Source organism: Colossoma macropomum, unplaced genomic scaffold (genome assembly GCF_904425465.1).
Source record: "Colossoma macropomum unplaced genomic scaffold, Colossoma_macropomum, whole genome shotgun sequence".
In the NCBI taxonomy this organism is placed as follows: domain Eukaryota; kingdom Metazoa; phylum Chordata; class Actinopteri; order Characiformes; family Serrasalmidae; genus Colossoma; species Colossoma macropomum.
This window is the reverse complement of record NW_023496050.1, coordinates 2,388,982-2,408,150: the sequence shown is the minus strand read 5'-3', so window position 1 is coordinate 2,408,150 and position 19,169 is coordinate 2,388,982. Positions and strand designations below refer to the sequence as shown.

The 19,169-nt window shown below is 38.6% G+C and overlaps 1 protein-coding gene across 1 annotated transcript; it reads right to left on the bottom strand.

Moving 5' to 3' along the window:
• Positions 1 to 937: 937 nt before the first annotated feature.
• Positions 938 to 18,841, bottom strand: LOC118804529 (alpha-tectorin-like). The gene is made up of 26 exons (XM_036565022.1): positions 18,742 to 18,841; positions 18,416 to 18,488; positions 18,215 to 18,241; positions 13,451 to 13,578; positions 12,475 to 12,753; positions 12,197 to 12,292; positions 11,955 to 12,108; positions 11,592 to 11,845; positions 11,351 to 11,497; positions 10,688 to 11,267; positions 9,985 to 10,568; positions 9,291 to 9,855; positions 8,578 to 9,176; positions 7,688 to 8,243; positions 7,163 to 7,359; positions 6,817 to 7,029; positions 6,246 to 6,434; positions 5,870 to 6,159; positions 5,114 to 5,385; positions 4,872 to 4,991; positions 4,590 to 4,774; positions 4,220 to 4,380; positions 3,771 to 4,016; positions 2,800 to 2,962; positions 1,449 to 1,551; positions 938 to 1,047 (listed from the first exon to the last, which is right to left on the bottom strand). Exons 2-26 carry the CDS (start codon positions 18,462 to 18,464, stop codon positions 1,040 to 1,042), a joined length of 6,165 nt encoding a protein of 2,054 aa, XP_036420915.1. The 5' UTR covers positions 18,465 to 18,488; positions 18,742 to 18,841; the 3' UTR covers positions 938 to 1,039.
• Positions 18,842 to 19,169: the final 328 nt, after the last annotated feature.

Below are 19,169 nucleotides of genomic sequence, written 5' to 3'. Positions count from 1 at the left end.
TGTTTCAATTAATATCCAAGTTGAACTATTCCTCCGAAAGCTAGCAGGCTTCTGATAGGTGTAGGACAATAAGGACACTGTAGATACACCAGGGTGTGTAGTATGTTTCCAGTTCCTGGTTTGACGATTCAAATCTGTGTTATGTTAAATTAGGTGTGATGATGGAATTTGAGAAATCTATTCGATGGCTGACATGCATAGAGTTACAGTAATTTTAGGATTAAGAGGCGTGATAAAGCGTGACAAAGTGTTAGGCAGCTGGAAGCGTGACGAAGTGTTAGGCATGATGAAGCGTGATGAAGTGTTAGACGTGATGAAGCGGATAATAGTTTATTCAAGAAACTACTTTGGGAGGAAGATCTCTCTTTGAAAAAAATGTCATTGATGCCTTTAGGTGTTTTTGCCAATAAAGGTAGGAAGTGGTAGGTGGGAAGATAATGCTAGGCTATTTGACAGCAGGTACTAGACAGTACACTCAACATCTGACATTTATACTATATTTTCATAGCAGATTGTCCTATTATTTTATTCTTTTTGTCTTTCGATTTTGACATTGAGGCTTGCTCTGCAGTATGTAACTATAAAACATCATAAAAATAATAAAAATATGATCAATGAAATAAATTAGATCGTCAGTATAACAATTGCAAAATTTGTTATGCCAGTTACAGAGAAATTTATTGAGAGATAAAAGGTAATCACAAGAAAGAACATGACAGACACCTGATAATCAAATCTACAGCTGCATAGAAAACAATGAATTTACTTCTCAGTAGTTTTGTAAATGCACCAAGCAAATTTTACATATTTAACAGCAGTCATTGCTTGACTGTGCATATCACTACAAACATATAAACTCATTCACAGCCAAATGATGCAAATCATTTAAACAGAGAAACCCAGACATAGTGTCACATTAAAGCATGATTATTAAAAGAAGATTAGCATTACAGAATCTTTAGTCAATGTTTGCGCTTAAATTGTCTTCGGACAAGAGTCTGTTTAGCCAGTAGATCCACACCTTCAGCATCTCTGTAATTTATACACCTGTAAACATAGAATCATTTGAATGCTGAGTTTTGTCAGCGATTACACTACAATACAGTAAGCTATTTGTGTGTACAGTGCATCAGTATTACTGTACTAGGTGCAGAATCCAGCACCAAAGAAAATGTAAGATTGATTTAAAACTCTATACCATAACCTTTAATTAGTTAATTCTAGTGTACAATTTTAGGTGCTACAAGAGAATTTTCTGAACAATTAACAAACCCATTACATTATAAGTAAATCAGCTTTCCATTAATAAAATTAGAATTGATCCTGTTGCAGCCATGTTTCTTAAACACAATTACACAAGCTGTTATACAACATATATTTAGGTTGCTCTGGTAAGTGTGTAAATAAAACATGTAGGCTAGGGTGGCTTTATGAGCATGAGTTTTCACCTGTGCTTCCAGCATTCCAAATGAAAGGCCCCACAGAGATTGAGGCTCTGTCATGGATGTCCGCAGATCTGCCAGCTCTGCGGCGGGCTCCAGGGAAACAGCGCTGCAAAACACATGCAATAAATTCAGAGATTGGCTCTTTTGGAAGACATCCTGGCTACAGCTTCATTAAGTGGTATCAGTCGTTTTCCTGAGGAGTTTGTTTTTATTCACAGGTTGCTAGAAGTCTGTTTCTGTGTATGTATGGTAAGCTTTCAGGTTCTTTAACCAAAAAGCAAAATGCAAAGTGAACTGGAGCTGCTTTCACGATGCATGAATTAATCAGGCCACAAAACAAACCACATTAAGTGGTCTGGCGGTTTGTTTTTGGGACTGTTTAGAGGGGTCTGAGTTCATATGGTGTGTTCACATATGCACAGAAAACCATGACTTAGCAACCAATCAGAGTCCACTTGAGATGATTCAAGTGTGAAAACACCCATAGATATATACATAGGCATGTCTAGCCCCTTTTTAGGGGTGCTCAAGCAGTCCTAGTGCCCCAAAAAATAAGAGTAAAACATTGTTTTTTTGTTGTTTTTCTTAGAAACTAAAGTTCGTCTCTGATAAGCAAATGGTATGATCCATTTTCTCTCTCCTACCCTTCCCTGCTCCGCTCTCTCCGTAGCCTTGCAGTAGCTGTGCTGAGTGCACACACACACACACACACATACACACACACACGCATGTGCGCTAGAGCCAGTTACAGTGCGACTGTCTGTGGTGTGGTGGCTCCAGTAAGTAGCGCAGACAAGGATTTCTTTACTTTATCACACCAACACATTACAGTCATTAGCAGGAGTCCCCATTTTTGCTGAACTGAGTCACAGATCACTCTTTATATTGTTATAGGTAGGAGTTGGCTATCCAATCTTTTTTTTTTTTTCTAGCAAGCTAATATTGCAGGTTGTCAGTCAACCAAAGAGAGCTGTTGTGCCATTGGTAGGCATATGTGTCGCTATTAAAGCCAAGGTACTAGAATAGTACTGTCTGTATGTGTATCAGCTAATTAATGTTATAGAATAATATAATTAATGTTAAAGCTCTGATCTTAGAATCACCCCTGGATAGAGCTACTGAGTAACATTAACAGCTAACAAGACTATAGTTCAGATCCTAATCATATAGCTTTGATGATGGTTATAGGGAAGGTGTTTTCGTGCAGCTGGTTGCGCAAGTACATGTGTGTGGTGGGGAGGGGGCCCTGGGGAGGTTGATTTCCAGGGAAAAAGGATTTATTAATCTGTCTCTGACCTCAAAACCCTGTATTCACCAGGAGACTGTGTGAATTACACAGTATTAGCAGACTCACCACAGCACAATTGTTGTCCCGCAGAAGGCAAAGGTGGATGGCGCAGTGAAGGTAAACCTTGGAGTTTTCTCTTCTAAAGGCAAACATCTTCAGGGAGAAACGAGCAGTTGTGGAGACACCATTCTGATGAACTTCCACTGAGATGTCATTTGGATTAGGGCACCTGAAAATATATTTTATCATTAAATCAGTAAATAATATTGATAATGAGAGAGGCAACTTAAGAGCAATGCACAAATCATGACTGCATTATACCAGTGTGTGGACAGTGCTTGCTTTCTCTGTTTTTATATATAGTTTTGCTTAGCAGCACCAAGACATTTTGTTTGACATCACTTTTGCATAGAACATACTTAAATATAACATATTTTGCACATTTTAATTTGCTGCATTGAACATATCTATGGAAAAACTCCAATAAAATGTGACGGCTGCAAAGGTTTGGGCATCCATTAAGTCAATCCACTAGCGTTCATTTTTGTAAGTACTTGTTTGACTCATTAGTCAGGTGTACACATTTCCAGAGTGCCATAAATTAAGTGAGCCTTTAAACCTCTCAGGATGTTGTGCTTGCACTCAATAGCCATAGCATCATCTAGACAGCTACCTAAAGAATTCTGAAAGTAATATTAATTGACTCATAAGGCAAGAGAAGACTATAATTTGGAAAAAGAAAATCTGAAAAACTGATTGTAGACTGGTTTAGTGTGCAAAGCATAACCCCTACATCATTGTCAATGACCCAGGGGACTATAGGTCTACGATATTGTTGGACAAACATCATCTGCATAGAAGGGTCAACAGAAGGTAACTTAAACTGGGTTAGGGATGTTTGTTCCATACAGAAGTAAGTTGTTTTTTTTTTTTTCTTTTTTTAATAATCAAGAAAATATGTAATTTGACCATGGGTTCCCAAACTTTTGCATACAACTGTGTAAATAGTCAAAGAAAGTCAAGGCCTTTATTATTACTTATTAATGATGAGGTCCCAGCGGACAGCATAGTTCCGGTCATTCACAGGAGTGGCCCAACATGAATCTATCACTGTGGAAATCTGACGGCTGTCCACTCCCTGGACATTCACTTCCACATAGATCCTCTGGTCCACTACTATGTCAACAGTGCCATTGTAAGGGTGGGTAAAAGCAGCATCCTCATAGGGAATCATCCTGACCTGATACATCCCCTGGCCATCTGGAAGGATTTTGCTCACTATGCTGTGTTTAAAAAACAAAAAAAAAGACTGGTTATTGCACAACATTAAAGTAATATTCATATGTTATCAAAGCCATGCCCCTACATCTCTAGAAATACATCTGAGCTTTTTTTTTAAAGCCTTAAACTAAAGCTGAACAAGAGTTCATATTAGTGTGATTTTAAAACAAAGGTTTATTAGAACCCAGTGTGTGGCCTGTCCCACCTCTGCAAAGGATTTAATATAGTATCTGTGGTGATTGTCTGGCGAAGCTGGTAAACGCAGCTGAAATTCAGTTGCAGATGTTTATCTCTCCTGATGGATCCTCCTGCTGAGTCAGAAAATCCTTCGATAGTGTTGTTGTAGATGAAGTGTGTACCATTGGCCTGTTGATATTATTAATTACAGAAAAATTAATGAACAATTTGTGAGTAGCTAAATGTGATAAAAATAAATTGCCATTATATATAAAAGGACTTCAATTTTGGCCTTTTTTACAAATTAAATTATAGCCTTGGCCCCTGATTCTATTTACAGCTTACAGCAATTCAGAACTGAAAACTGACTCAATGTGCTTTGCTGTTGTTTCGTGTACCGTGAGATTTGTGCCACAGATGTGGCCATCGTTATCAAAGTGGAACACCAGCCTTCCGTTTTGGACTGTTCCTCTGCAGCTGGGGTCACTCAGGTGCAGGACGTTAGCAGGGAAACCAGCTTCAAAGAGCTGACAGCGGGACAGAGACATGGTGCCAGAGCTGCTTTGACAAGTTTCAGTGGAGTCTTGAACATGGCGAAGAAGAGAAGAAACAGGAAAAATTTGAGAAAAAGACAGCTTTAAGCATTTTATCAAGACCAAATGTTATATTTTTTCTATTACCGTAAAAGTCAAGCCTTGGTCTAGGATGATTCTCATTACAGAGGCAGCCATAGTTGCCATCTTTCTCCCCGCACCACTCATCTGCAGTGCAGTTCAGCTCCGCACAGGGGTCCACCCTCACTAATGAGAGAAAAAAGTAACAGTGCATGTTAATACCTTAGAGAAATTAGTTTAATGGCTTCATTCAATCCAGATACATTTATATTTGTAACAGGGCCATCACTATAGCAAAACAAACTTACAACAGCCTACATCTGAGCGCCAGTCTGAGTTATGGAGCCCCACCATGGAACAAGCAACTTCATAGGCCTCCAGAGCTGAACACAGCATATCATTGGCTGATGAGTAGACACACAGGTCATACACACAGGAATTGTAGTAAACTGCAGGGTTGACATGGATATGGCAGGGCTGGAAGGGTCCACTGGTGTTGGTGATGATGCTACAGAGTTCAGAGTACTCCTGTCTAAAAGGGCAGTCATTTGCATCAAATGTCCGGTCATTTGCACCACACCTGGAAAAGACAAAGGACATTGATTGATAGTTTGAGACAGTGAACGTGTGCTGTATGGTCATTTTGCAGGGTTAAATTAATTAAACTTTTCAAAATCTCTTTGTTCTTTTATCATTTTTTTCCTTATCTGGCTAGTTATGTTTTCTGACCTCCTTATATCATATACATGAAACCATTTAAACCATCCTGATTTTAAGCTGCCCTGTGATAGACTGGCGACCTGTCCAGGGTGTATCCTGCCTTCTGCTTAGAAGTGTGTGTGTGTGTGTGTGTGTGTGTGTGTGTGTGTGTGTGTGTGTGTGTGTGTGATTTTAAGCTAGACATCAAAGCTAATGCATTTTTTGATAATTACTCATCAAAATGATTGCTTCTGATTTTATTTTAGGATGCCATTTCAAAATTATGGTCTAGTAATTGTTGCCACAGAAATGCTGTAGACTCTTAATTTTATTTTTTAAACTATTATACAGACAAGAATATCTACCCTGCAGCACTGTTAATTGATTTCCAGCTGTTGCCAAAAACATTGTCACTGGGTGCGAGAGCTCCACTGGGCATAGCTTTGTCATCTGCAGGGTCTCCATTATTGTTGCCACACATTCCACAAACAGATCCCTGGAAGCTCGGGCCCAGTTTCACTGAAAGTGTGTAACGGCCATCAAAGTAGACCATGAGCTCGCTTGATGCATTCACAACCACAAAATCTTGTTCCTGATGCACTTCTGCAAGGTGGCTGATTTGAAAAGCAGAGGAGTCCATGTCAGTCCCATCAACCTGCAGAAAGAGTTGAGAACAAGTTGATGTAGAAAAGAAAGAATGGAAAGCTTGTGTTCCACACAAATGAAATCAGGTGTTATTACCTTCACTCTCCTGTTTTGTCCAATAGTAATCCGTGTCCGCTGTCCCAATCGAGTTAACCACACATCCACTGCAGACACAAACGACACAGCCATGTTCCCACGATGCATATTAGTTGCCGCTACACGGAATTCCAGGCCACTGTCAGAAACGTTCCCGCAGGTCTGAGAAATCTCATATGAACAAGTTCCCTGGAGAAGATTTTTATAGAACATGAATGATAACAGGAATCTACTGACATAGAAGAAATGCATATTTATTTATTTATTTATTTTAGAGTTTTTAAGCAGAATCACAAAACAACAACATTCTTTTGGCAACACAGAATTATAATCTGTTTTGCGTTATGAAGTTTCATACAATACTGTTGCCGTACTTTGCATGTTATTTTCTCTATGGTTAGTAACAGGCATCAGTTGCATTACTTTGTAATTACCATATTGTTTTGTAGCCTTTTTCAATATATACCAGATGTATTATAGAAAATTTCAAAACTGTTTTTGTTAGACCCCCACAAAAAATGTAAAACATTTAGCTGTGTTCATGTTCCTATTTGAAAAAGTCCATTCTTACCTGGAAGGTGATTACAGCTCCATCAAAGGTAACGTAATGGGGATCACCCCAGACCATGCACGAGGACATTTTGTTGTAGCAGCCAAGCAGGCCATTCTTGACTGTACACTCCTGCTCAGTGGGAGAGCAGAAGGCGGAGTAGCAGCGCAGGTCATTGGGAGCAAAGCACTTGCAGCGTTGTGAACATCCTGGGGTCCAGAACTGCTCACCAATCTGCAGAACCAAAGTATATTAAGTCATTACACAGTGAAAGTGATTAAGAACAATACGCAGCTGCAATTTTCAGAAAATAATGGGGTTTATGCATTGTTTTAAGTGTGACTTTAAAAAAATATTTGGAAGTTACTTGATAATAGAATCCATTGTACAAGCAGCCACATTGTTCCACTGGAACACAGCGTCCTCCACTCCTCACAAAGCCCTCATTACAGAAACAGCCCTCTGAACACGTCCGCTCACATACAGCATCAATGCTGCTAGCACAGGTATGACCACAGTCTGTGCCACACAGCTCATAGTGGCTGTTCATGGGACAGTCAATCCCTGTGAAATTACCAATCATAATTAATACATATTCAGTTTTTTCCATAGATTGTCATGTGATTTTTACCCCTATCTATATCCAACCAAGCATCTCACTTAAGATCCATTCTGAGCCAGCGTGTTCCTTAATGTCCCATTTGAACATTAGGAATCTCCTTCTCTCAGGATGGGGAGTCAGTTAATGCATAATTTTAAGTGGACGTGACTATTTTATGGTGTACTAATAGTAGCTGGAAATTGAAACCTGGCCCAGGAGGCGAGTGCTGGCCATTTAAAAGGTTAACTGAAATGAGCCTGTGTAGATATCAATTGTACTTAGAGTACTTACTGCAGGTCGTGTTCTCTCTCCAGGGGTAGATAATGACATTGGCAGACTGGCAGGCACTCACATAGGTTTGGATGGAACGGCACAGCACATCATGTCTGTACCCAGAGAGGCATAAATCAAACACACAGTCATCAAAGTAGGCCTGGGGGTCCACAGTGGCATGACAGAAGCTCAACGGACCCTGGCTGTCCCTGATCATCTGACACTGGGCCTGCGCTCCAGCTGGGTTTTGGCAGGATGGACAGGAGTCTCCACATCCATCGCTGCACAATGTGTCATTCTCCACTTTCCAGTCAGCTCCAAACTCAAAAGCTGAAGAAGCCAGTGCACCTGATCGTTTGCGGAAATCGTCACCCCTCTGGCCATTGAAGTTACCACACAGGCCACATGTGGCTCCACTGTAATTAGCTGGGACAGTGATGCGCACGACCCAATTGCCATCGTAACTCACACTTAGGCCAAAGTCAGTTGTAATAAATGTGTTCTGTCCACTGGAGTAAATGGAAACACGTCCAGAATCAAGCAGGACTGGAAGATTCCTGGTCTGACTATCGATCTAATAGAAAGAAACGTGAACAGTTTGGACAGGAAAAATTTGTATTTTTTCCTTTTATCCTCCTTTTATTTCCTTTAAAAGACATTTTAAAGATATTCCCTGTTTCAACAGCATATATATATCTTTTATCATGCATTTTTAAAGGCAGAGAGTGTCTTTGTCTCTTTATTTTTATTTTTTACCTTATTTTGTGGTACTCTTTCAAATGATTTATGTAATGAAACAATTACTTGCTTAGTAAACTAATGCTTTATTGCCAGAAAAATAAATAAATTTAGTCATTTATTATTATTATTATTATTATTATTATTATTATTACTATTATTTTGCTTACCTCAGCAGTGCCACGCATGTTGCGTGAGACATGCACCATGTGTCCTGAGACATTGACATAAACTTCAACAGTGATTGAAACTGGGAGTCCCTGCCATGCTTCATTTCTTGCAATAACTTGGAAATATGGCAGCCCTCGAGTACGATTGCATACTGTTGCCAGTACGTATCTGCAGGTGCCCTGAAAGTCAAAGGTACGTCCATCAAAAGAGATGTAGTGAGGATCCCCTGAGGCAGAGCATGTGGCACGAGGTCGAGGGTGGCAGCCATATTCTCCCTCGACAATACGACAGGTTTCCTGCTCACTGCAAGATGATGGAGAACAGCGGACGAAACCTGTGGTCCCATCACAGGTACACAGGGACTGGCACTCTTCACCATGCCAGAAACGTTCTCCACCCTGCCTGTAGCGCCCCTCATGGAGACAGCCACACCCAGTAGGGGGCACACAGCGGTCTCCACTTAACAGCAGTCCATCATTACACTGGCAACCTTCCTGGCAGTGTTGGGTGCACAGAAAGGGGAATGAGAGACTTGGGCAGGCTGCTGGGCAAGAAGTACCGCACAGCTCATAGTGGCTATTGCTTGGGCAGGGGTAATCTTTTAAAGGAAAAGAAAAGGACCAACTGTTGTCAAGCTGTAACCTTGCCATGAAAAACTAAATAAAAACAAATACAAAAATGAAGATATGTTTGGTTTCTTTTTTGCACTTACCACAGTTAGTGATATTCCTCCATTCTTGCACAGCAACACCATTTTGCTGGCAAAGAACAGCATAGCCTCTCAACGCTTCACAGAAGGCCTCTTTTGCACCCCCTGCCTGTTCCAAGGAACGAACACAATCATCTACTCTTACCCTGGGATCCAGGCTGCTGTGGCACTGAGCAAATGGCCCAGCTGATGAAGCCATGATGTTGCATTGTTGCATGAACTGGCTGCTGTTCTGGTAATATCCTCGTTGCCAGATATCTGTTGATTCCACACAGTAGGCTGAGAGAGAACCATCCCGCCAGCTGTCCCCAAACATTCGAGAGTCGTTCAGCAAGACACCAACTGGACTGAGGAACTCATCATCACGGTATCCATTAAAATTCCCACACAGACCACCAAGTGTGCCATTGTAGGTGCTGGGTGCAGTGATTCGAATTAGGTGTGGCCAGTCAACCCGCACAGTTACCCCAAAGGTGGTTTCCATGATAATTCCCTTCACACTGCTGTGGTAGATACGGATTCGACCAGTACCAACACTAAAAGGTAGAGCTACTAACTGTCCATCAACCTGAAGGAAAAAAATGTGACATATTCAAATTAGCTTCAAAATTATATTATTAAGATTGTTCAGTAGTATCATTCACATGTAGCCAAAAATGTAGGCATCAAATGTTTAATTTATAAAACATGAGTTTACCCTTGCCAATCCTCCTGATCCCATTTCTATGGAGACTTGAGTTCCCTCTGCCTCAAACTTCAGCAATCTGGAAAAGTTATGAAGACCTGTGGGCTGTTTCTGCACTGTTACTGCAAAGTTAGGTAGTGGGGACAGTCCCATCACCCTAGAGAGGGTAAGCCCACAGGCTCCTGGGTAGCTGAAAGTCAGTCCATCAAAGGTATGATATGAGCCTGGTCCCTCAACCCAACAGGTGGAATAACTTATTGGCCTGCAGCCTCTCACTCCGTTATAGATTGTACACATCTCCTGTGGACCACACTGGTGATTTTGACAGGTCATTACTGTGTTGTTACAGGTACACCGCCGCCTGCAGTTCTCGTTCAACACCACTGATTGACCGTTGGCATAGTAGAATCCTTCAAATGTGCAGCCACAGTTAGCTAGAGAAACACATGCTCCAGCACTTAGCACATATCCTGCATCACAGACACAGCTCTCCTGATTTGGCAAGGGGCAGTTTACAGGAGCAGAAGGGTTACTGCATGTTGCAGGACAGCCTGTGCCCTGGGGCTCAAAGTGACTGTGCTCAGGGCATGGGATTTCTGAAAATAAATGGGAGGAAAAAGAATCATTTTGTTGTGCTAAAATCATAAGTGTGAAGTAAGACTTCTACAGTCTTTTTACTTCATATAGTAAAAAAAGAAACAGTTATGAGACCTACCACAGAAGCCTTGTCTTCTCCACTGGCCCAGCTGAATGCCCTGCTGCTGGCACTGAGCACCATACACACCAAGTGCTTGGCACAGGATTGGCTGATAACCTCCTCCCACACAAAGATCATAGACACAATTCTCTACAAAGGTCTGGGGAGACAGGCTTGAGTGGCAAGAGGCAAAAGGGCCAGTAGAATTTGCCAGGATTCCACAATAGTTTGGGCTACTGTAAAGAATTCTCTGAGCAGTGGTACAAGAAGCACACATCAGACCTGAGCACCAGCTATTCTGGCAGCCTGGATCTGTGTCCCCCGGGGCCTTCCAAGAGTTTGCAAAGTCTAAATCTGAGCTCAAGATCTGTCCTGTAGGTGTACGGTAGTCATCTTCTGGGCGGAAGTTGAAATTGCCACACAGGCCACATGTGGCATTCTGATAGTCATAAGGCACACTGATGGTCACATAGGAATATGCATCATATGTAACAACTAAGCCAAAATCTGTACTGACGGCCAAGGAGAAACCTGACTGATAGACTTGAATGGAGCCATTGCGGAGGCTGAACGGTGTTGTTGTGAAGGTCCCGTTTACCTGGAGAGGCAAAGGGAAAAAATGTCAATGAAAAGAATAAAAGTGCTTTCACTGAAGTTATGAAGTGATGTCAAGATGCTGACCTTGGCCTGATATCGATAGTCTTTCACCAATTCCAATACTTGATTATAGACAAATATCCTGACCATACGTGTCCATGACACATGTGTGCTACCCCGATGTTCATTCTTTCCTTCAATACGATAGTAAGGCAACCCATCGCCACAGGCCTGCACAGAAATAAAATTTAAATCTAAGTTTCAAATCTAGACATCACAGTCATTGAATCCACAAAAATAAAGGAAAGACTGTTTAAAACTGAACCTCAGACAAGATGTAGGTGCAGGTCCCTTGAAAGTGAAAGATCTGGTTATCGAACGTGTAGTAGTGGGGGTCACCAGAAATGGTGCAGGTTTGGCGTTGAATATTTTGGCAGCTATATTGGAAAGCAGCACGACGGCAGGCTTGAGAGAAGGTGCAGGGCTGTGAACTGCACTGGAGACCCCATCGGGTGCAGGTGCACTTTTGCTGACAAGAGGCATCTGTCCAGAATGAGGAGCCTTGTGTTACGTTGAAATCTGCCAGAAAAAAAAGAATTCACTCAGATTCCATGTGCTAGCTGATGCATGAATTTGATCCTGGTTTTCAAAAGTGTATCATAATTATTTAATCTTTAAGTGACATTACTGTTAAATTGACATCCTCGTGCGCCATGATCCACACGGAAGGCCCATCTGCCTGTGGCATTGACATTGCTGCTGTATGTAAAGATGCTGTAGTTGTATTGAAAGGACCCAGGAATTGAGAAATAGTTGCTGGAGTCATCAGTGTCATAACCAGCCTATTAATTTAAAAAGGGAACCATTTTTACCAAACAGAACCAAAGATTGTACTAAAATACTGGGCTATTGTCACCAAATTATGTTCACCTGTACAATTCGGCCTGTAGGAGCAATTTGACCATAGTTCATCAGTACGAATGAGAGTTGCCCATCTGAAATCAGAACTGCTTGGAAAGATGTTTCCTGAAAAATGTTTTCAAAAGTGTGTGACACAGTACTAAAAAGAATTTTAGTTTGTCACAAGAATAATTTCAGCATATGTAGTTTATAGTACAACAGCTGTCATAATCAGTTTTAGTCAATTGTTAGGAACTCAGCCTACTATATTAATTTCATGAGTTATAATTTTGAGAACAGTCTCTTACCGTGCCTGTGACAGGAAAGTAAGCTACTCTATCCCAAGTTGCAACCAGGACTGAAGTTGCACTGAATTGCAGCTGAGGAAAATACTGGTTAATGTTCTGGGTAGCCTGTGTGAGAACACTGCCAGTAGTGTATTGCTTATAAGAGATGACACCGTTATTACGATTATCAAGGTCTGTCCAGAATGGAGCAATGAGGTCTCGTCCACCACTAGTAGGAAACTGGTAGGGGGTGTAGCTGTACCATGCCTGATCAAAAGTTAGGTGTCCATTGTTGTTGACCTACAGGAGAAACAAATTATAAGGATCACTCATTTGTGAAGTAGTATAATTCACATCCTATTTCTGATGACTTAGTAAAAGTGGGGTATATCAGTAGAAAAGAGGTTACAAAAGAAAAAAATAACAATAATTAAAAAAAATAAAAATAAATAAATAATAATGTTTTTCACCCCCATAAAGCATCTTAAATATTATTTTTCCCCCTCTATCTTTTGCTGTAACTGGGTCTTTATGAATGTAGTATATATGAATTTTAGATAACACACAAGATTAATTAAATAATATTGCCTTTAATTAAAACACAGTGTCAGTGTCAGCCCATTGTCTGCTAGATATTGGCCTGGTTGTTAAATAATAAATTATCAAAGCTTAAAAAGCTTAGCTTAAACCTTTATTAAACATCAAATACAAAGGCATATAAGGTTGGTTGGTTTGAATAAAGTCCTTATCTTGCATATATAATACTAATAATAATAATAATAATAATAATAAGCATTTATTAATTGCCTTTCTTAAACCCAAGGAGAGTTTATAATTACAAATGAACAAAAAAACAAAATACAACACAAAACAAGCAAACAAAATTGTAAAGCAGTAATAATTTTACTGTGATTGATGAACAGATGCATGCACACCATCATGGGGCTACTAACTCCTGGCCAGCTGCTCTAGACACAAAGAGAAATTTTTGACTTACATATATTGTGTTGTATGCCCTTCCAAAGAATACGAATGGGCGCAGAAGAGAGATGGCAGATGAGCTTCCATCATCTATTTGTCCGTTCACTGTGTCTCCATTTCCAGCTCCAAATGGATAGAAAAGACCTGACACAAATTTAATGTACGTAGAATTAATTGGTATGTCAGAATAAACCTATTAATGTCCTCAACTGATATTTGAATTACTTTTATAATACTTTATTCAAACTTATTTTTTCTTTCAAATATGAGAGTGAACTATTTATTAATAATTGAACTTTGTTTTATAATATAATCATAGTCATGGACTTTGTTTAATTTCATTTATCTTATTTTAAAGTGTAACTTTTTATAGTCACTGTGAAATATTTGTATTGTAACATTTCTTGTTTTGTTTTGGCCTCTGTCTCCTCCCCTTTTCTTGCCTCCTTGTCATCTGTCTCACCTGTGTGCATTTTGTAGCCCTGACCTCTTGTTAGCTCCAGATCTTTCTTGTTTGTTCCCGGTGAATTTATACCCCTGTGTTTGTGTAGTTCCTTTGTCTTGCATAGTTTATGTGACCCCTTTTGTTGCTGTTGCTATTCTACCTACCGCAGCTAAGTTCTTGGACTTATTCATCTTCTTGGAAAAATCAATCATATGCATTTACATATAAAAATCTATTTCTAGCTTTAGCCATATGTCCAATCCTGGTTACTTAGATACAAATTCAACACAGTTCACCTGGCAGTACAAATGCATCTATATTGTGTGAGTGTGTCCATGCAAATAAAAGATTTAAGTATATTTTTAGTTTTAAAAAACAGAAGTATGTACTGTGACACACAGTTATGAACAAAACACAAACACAGAGCCATAGTAGTGCAAAAGAGTTGGTTTAGTGGATCATGATGGTTGCCTCACTAAATGATACCCTGTGCTGGGCCTCTTTGACTTATTTCAAATGTCTGCGTTTGAACACAGCTGGACTAAGTAGTATTAAAGCCCATTGTAGTAAGTAAATATATTCATTCAATTCACACGAAATCATTAAGGAATTTAGCATTATTTGTTGCAGGAGTAAGGAGCCCATACCCAGCTGCCTTTTCAAACCATCATTTTTATACTGACAGCAGGTGGGTTTGGTGCAATAATTGGTGGAATTTTTTGGTGATTTTGGTGGAATATTTGAACTACTTTTATTTGACTTCCTACACATATTGAAGGCCCTGCTGTAAACCTTCAAACTTTTCCTGATTCCTAAACTCTGGGCCAAGTTTCCACAAACCATCTTAGTGTTAAGGACATCTTGATTGGCAGAGACAGTGTTCAACGTGAAGCTCACTGTACTATTTAAGAATCATCTTTGGGCTGAGATTCCTTCAGGAAACCCAGCCATGATCTGTTATATCTTTATCTTTAAGTTATTCCATATGGAAGGCTGCATTCATTTTCAGTGAAACTGGCATTGATAACTCTATTTTGATTTGAAAGTAACATTTTTGATATTGTAAGATTAACTGTAAGATAACTCAAAATATTGATAAGTTTTGACAAATGCCAGTCTTTGTTTTATTCTGCTTGAAGGTCATTTGTTATATCTAAAGAGGTTACTAGGTTTACAGTAAGCACCTCCTGAGAAAACAATTGGCTTCAGGCTTGGGAAAAAAACACTTCCATGTTTCATCTCGCCTAAAAATAAACTGATATATACATCACAGCCTTGCTTGAAATGTCCTGACACTTAGGTCTGGGGATGTCTCAACAAATATACTGTGCCTAAAATGAACACCGTAGTTAGCTGAATGTAAATGGAGGCGGAGGTTTAATTATGCTCAGCAAGAGAAGAATAATTTTCAGATCTGATTTTAAAAAGTTCTGGTCTATTAGTATGGTTACAGATTTTCAACAAATAAGGCAAAATCCCAGGAGAGCAGTATAGTTTTTAATTACATTGCATTTGCATAGTTGTTAAACTCAGCAGTTTATAGTATACAGTTTTAGTCTATAAACACTATTTCTTTTCATTTTAGTCTTAAAATCATTTGCTGTGTCTTGATTTCTGAGCTTGTCAATATTTTCACTGCTCACGAGTATATTTGTCTAAATTCAGACAAATTATACTGTACAAAAGATTTTCATATATTGCTCCAATTAGATTTGGCCAATTTGCTAAGCATGAGTTCGGTGATGGTTCATGTGAGGCTCAATGTCAGCTGCTTATGTCTGCCTTCTCTGTAGTTCTACATCACACCTATTTGAATACCTGACTTTCAAAGGAATGTACACATAGCACCCATAAAGTGCAGATGATTACATCAATTATGATCTCTCATTTAGTTTCATATATCAGCAGGTTTCCTGTTTGCTTTGTGTTACATTATTGTTGAAAAGGTCTTGTTGAAATTATTTTTATCTTGTCTTTATGTAGTTATATGGCTTGAAAAGGATAATTAATCCAAAAGTAATGGAAAGTAATCAGACTATGTTACTTTGATATAGTAATCTTTGGATTAGATAACAGTTACATTTTTTACAGGTATCAGTAATCTGTAATGGAACGCATTTTTTAAGTAACCCTCCCAACTTGCTACTGATTCAATCTTCGGATTCATTCCATAAATGCCAGGCAGTTTTACTTATCCACACAATCACAGGAAAAGTCAGGTTTAACCTGAAGCTTGAAGCTACCAGGATACATTTTGATGGGTGACTGGAACTTTTCCAAAAAAATGAAAGGAATGTAATTTGATGATTTACAAGAACTAGAAGGTATGACTGAGCACCAGGTGTTTACATCATTTCCCTTTTTTTAGCAATTGTAAATACAAACATTGCACCAATCAGTATAAGACTTACTATATACACTTAAAAATGATGGTTCTTCAAGGATTCTTTAGTAAAGAAAATGGTTCTATTTAGAACCATGAGCATTCAAAGAACTTTTGCATAATGAAAGCATTCTTTGAATTGTGAAAATGTTCTTCAGATTGATGGAAAATGTGCTGTAGATGGTTCTATATTGAACCTTTTTAAAAAAGGGTTCCATATAGCACCGAAACGGTTCTTCTGTTGTTGCAGGCTTGTTATAACGGAAGAACAATTTGGTGCTATATAGAACATCTACAGCGCATTCCCCATCAATCTGAAGAACATTTTCATGATGCGAAGTATGCTTTAATCATACAGTTTTTTGAATGTTCATGGTTCTATATAGAACCATTTTCTTTACTGAAGAACGCTTGAAAAACGTTTTAAGTGTGTACTTTATTAGTATTATTGTCATTTAGGCCTTTAAGTTTTTTTTCACACTGGCAGTTATAAGTTTTCATTTTATGCATCTAACAGGACATAAACATTAATTTTAGACTAATTTTCTTTCATGTAACATCATAACGTTGGCTTAAAGAGTTTACACGTTAGATGATTTCTAAGCAAAAGAATGTAGTCACGGTTATGTGCTGACATAAAGTCACTGACACTGAAATTTTCAGAATATTTCAAAATATTAGTAGGCAAATAAATTAAAAACTTGCTAGGGATCAGTCTAATTCAGAGAAAGAAGATTTAGGTGGACATTTTAAAGTGTAGGTAGAGCAACAGCAATGGTGGCACTTTATTTTGAGTGGTCCGTTTAGGTGAAACAAACACCCAACAGACTCTCAATAATATGTCAAAAACATATGAGGGTTAGGATTAGGGCCAGGGTTAGGGTTAGGTGTTGGGTAAGGTTGGGTAAGGTTATGTTTTGTGTAATGGAAGTAACATATTAACAATACATCTACTTAATGTAAGTAATGTATCAACAGTATATCTACAAGATATTTACTTCAATGTATTCAGATGCTTAACTACTGCTACTTCACTGATGTGTTGTTGATGTGTTACTGATAATCTGTTAAGAGTTTATTAATCATCTACAAAGAACCATTCTAAATAAAGTGTCACCAGTGCAGTGTAAAACACTAAGTATATTCAGACATAAAGCCAATGAATTTAAGCTTTGGGCACACATTTTGTAAACAAACAAAAACAAGACAAGGAGCAAAGGGTCAAAGCCACTAGGTACATCACCAAATCTCAACTGACAGAAAAATGCTAAATGAGTTGCATAGAAGTGCAGAGTCAGCAGTATTTGAGCATCTAAAGTCACATCTCTAAATACCGCCAGGGCTCTAGAATTCCTCAAATCTTACTGCACCAAAAATAACTGAAAAAAAACTGTCAAAAAGGAAAAGAGAAATAAATTTAGAGAAAAAAAATGTCTTTCCACTTTAACCGAGCACAATTATATGCCAATTCATTGGATTAAAATACCAGTATAAATCTAATTATGATATTTTGGCTAAATGTAATCTCTACTTTTTTATTTGTATTAATTGCTTAATTGATATAGCCTCCTTATAATAAAGACAGCACTGTTCAGTTCAGAAGAATTCTATTTTTGGTCTGTTTTAAGGATTTTTATTTTCAACTAGTCACAATACATGAAGAAGTTTAGAGAGGGTGCCGTACACACACTGAAACAATTCAGCACAGCCAGTACCTCTATCGTCACTATAAATCAGCAAAAATGTAAATGTGTTAAGAGAGAGAACACAGAAACTAAAAATATACATTTAGTACTGGTGTTGACAACATGGATTAAGCTCAGTCTTAGTAAATTTAGTGTAAATGGAGAATTACCATTGGTAAATCTAAATTTAGCAAATATTGTTAAAAAACATTAGAAATAATTTGCAAACCGGTCAGTCGATTGAAGCTTGCGTGAGAGCACAGTTACCTGTTGATTGTCCATTGATCAGTCCACCTGTGAGAGAAATAATATTTTAGGTGGTTTAATGAAAATACACAAAACTGTGTACTATAATGTTTCTAATTGGATCTTAATGATTTAAAAATCAGTTGGAAGCACTACTGTAAATTCAAAAGCATTAGTTGCAATTGTGGTTTACTCAGTAATTCCAGTGTTGCAGGAACTTACCGTTCATCAGCAGCAGCAGAGGCACCCACAGTGGAATTAGAAACCCCATTGTGATTCACTGCTCCTAATCTGCCTGAAAGATTCCAAACCAAACTTTTCTGAGAACTTTTAACATGTTTAAATGTCATTTACTTGTGACACAGTAATAAATAATAATAATTACTGTTTGTAATTATGGTTTTTAGTACATATTGTCTAGTACTGTATACAATTTTAAAAATGTTGTTTAGCATTGCCATAACATTTAGTTTTGGCCATTTCTTGCCATGAGCAGCATATCAGCACAGTTAACACGCTGAGTAAGTGTAAATGGTCTTACTTCTTACCTGAGAGGCCACTGCAGAGCAAACTCAGGATCTCTCTCTCTCTATCTCTCTTGGAATCTGTGGTTAGGGACACAGCACCTACTGGACCTGCATGTGCAGGTTTCTTTTTCTCTGCATCATATTTGTACCGTTAGTATGGAATGTGGGTGGATGATGTCTAAACGTAAGAAATCCGGAAACATTAACATAAACCAGTTCTGTAGAGAACATCTCAAACACATTAATCACCCCTTTTTCCTATTTCCTTGTACAGTTGCCAGAGTTGCTGTTTGTTCTGTTTTATCTGTGTTAATTACTTTAATTTGTTTTCATGTTTTTGTGAATATGTTTTTTTGTGAATATGTAGTTTGTATGTGTCTTTTTCTTGTATTTTCATATTGCGAAGCACAAAAACTGCACAAGATTCCGTTCAGTTTCTAATGATGATT

Bases quoted from the DNA above. Each gene is read 5' to 3' on its own strand.
- LOC118804529 (XM_036565022.1), bottom strand. From the start codon at position 18,464: ATGGGGTTTCTAATTCCACTGTGGGTGCCTCTGCTGCTGCTGATGAAC. The intron at 6,160-6,245 runs GTAATAACACCT...CTCTTTCTGCAG, and splicing joins GACAAAACAGGAGAGTGAAG to GTTGATGGGACTGACATGGA. The intron at 2,963-3,770 runs GTAATAATAAAG...ATATATTTTCAG, and splicing joins TGGGACCTCATCATTAATAA to GTGCCCTAATCCAAATGACA.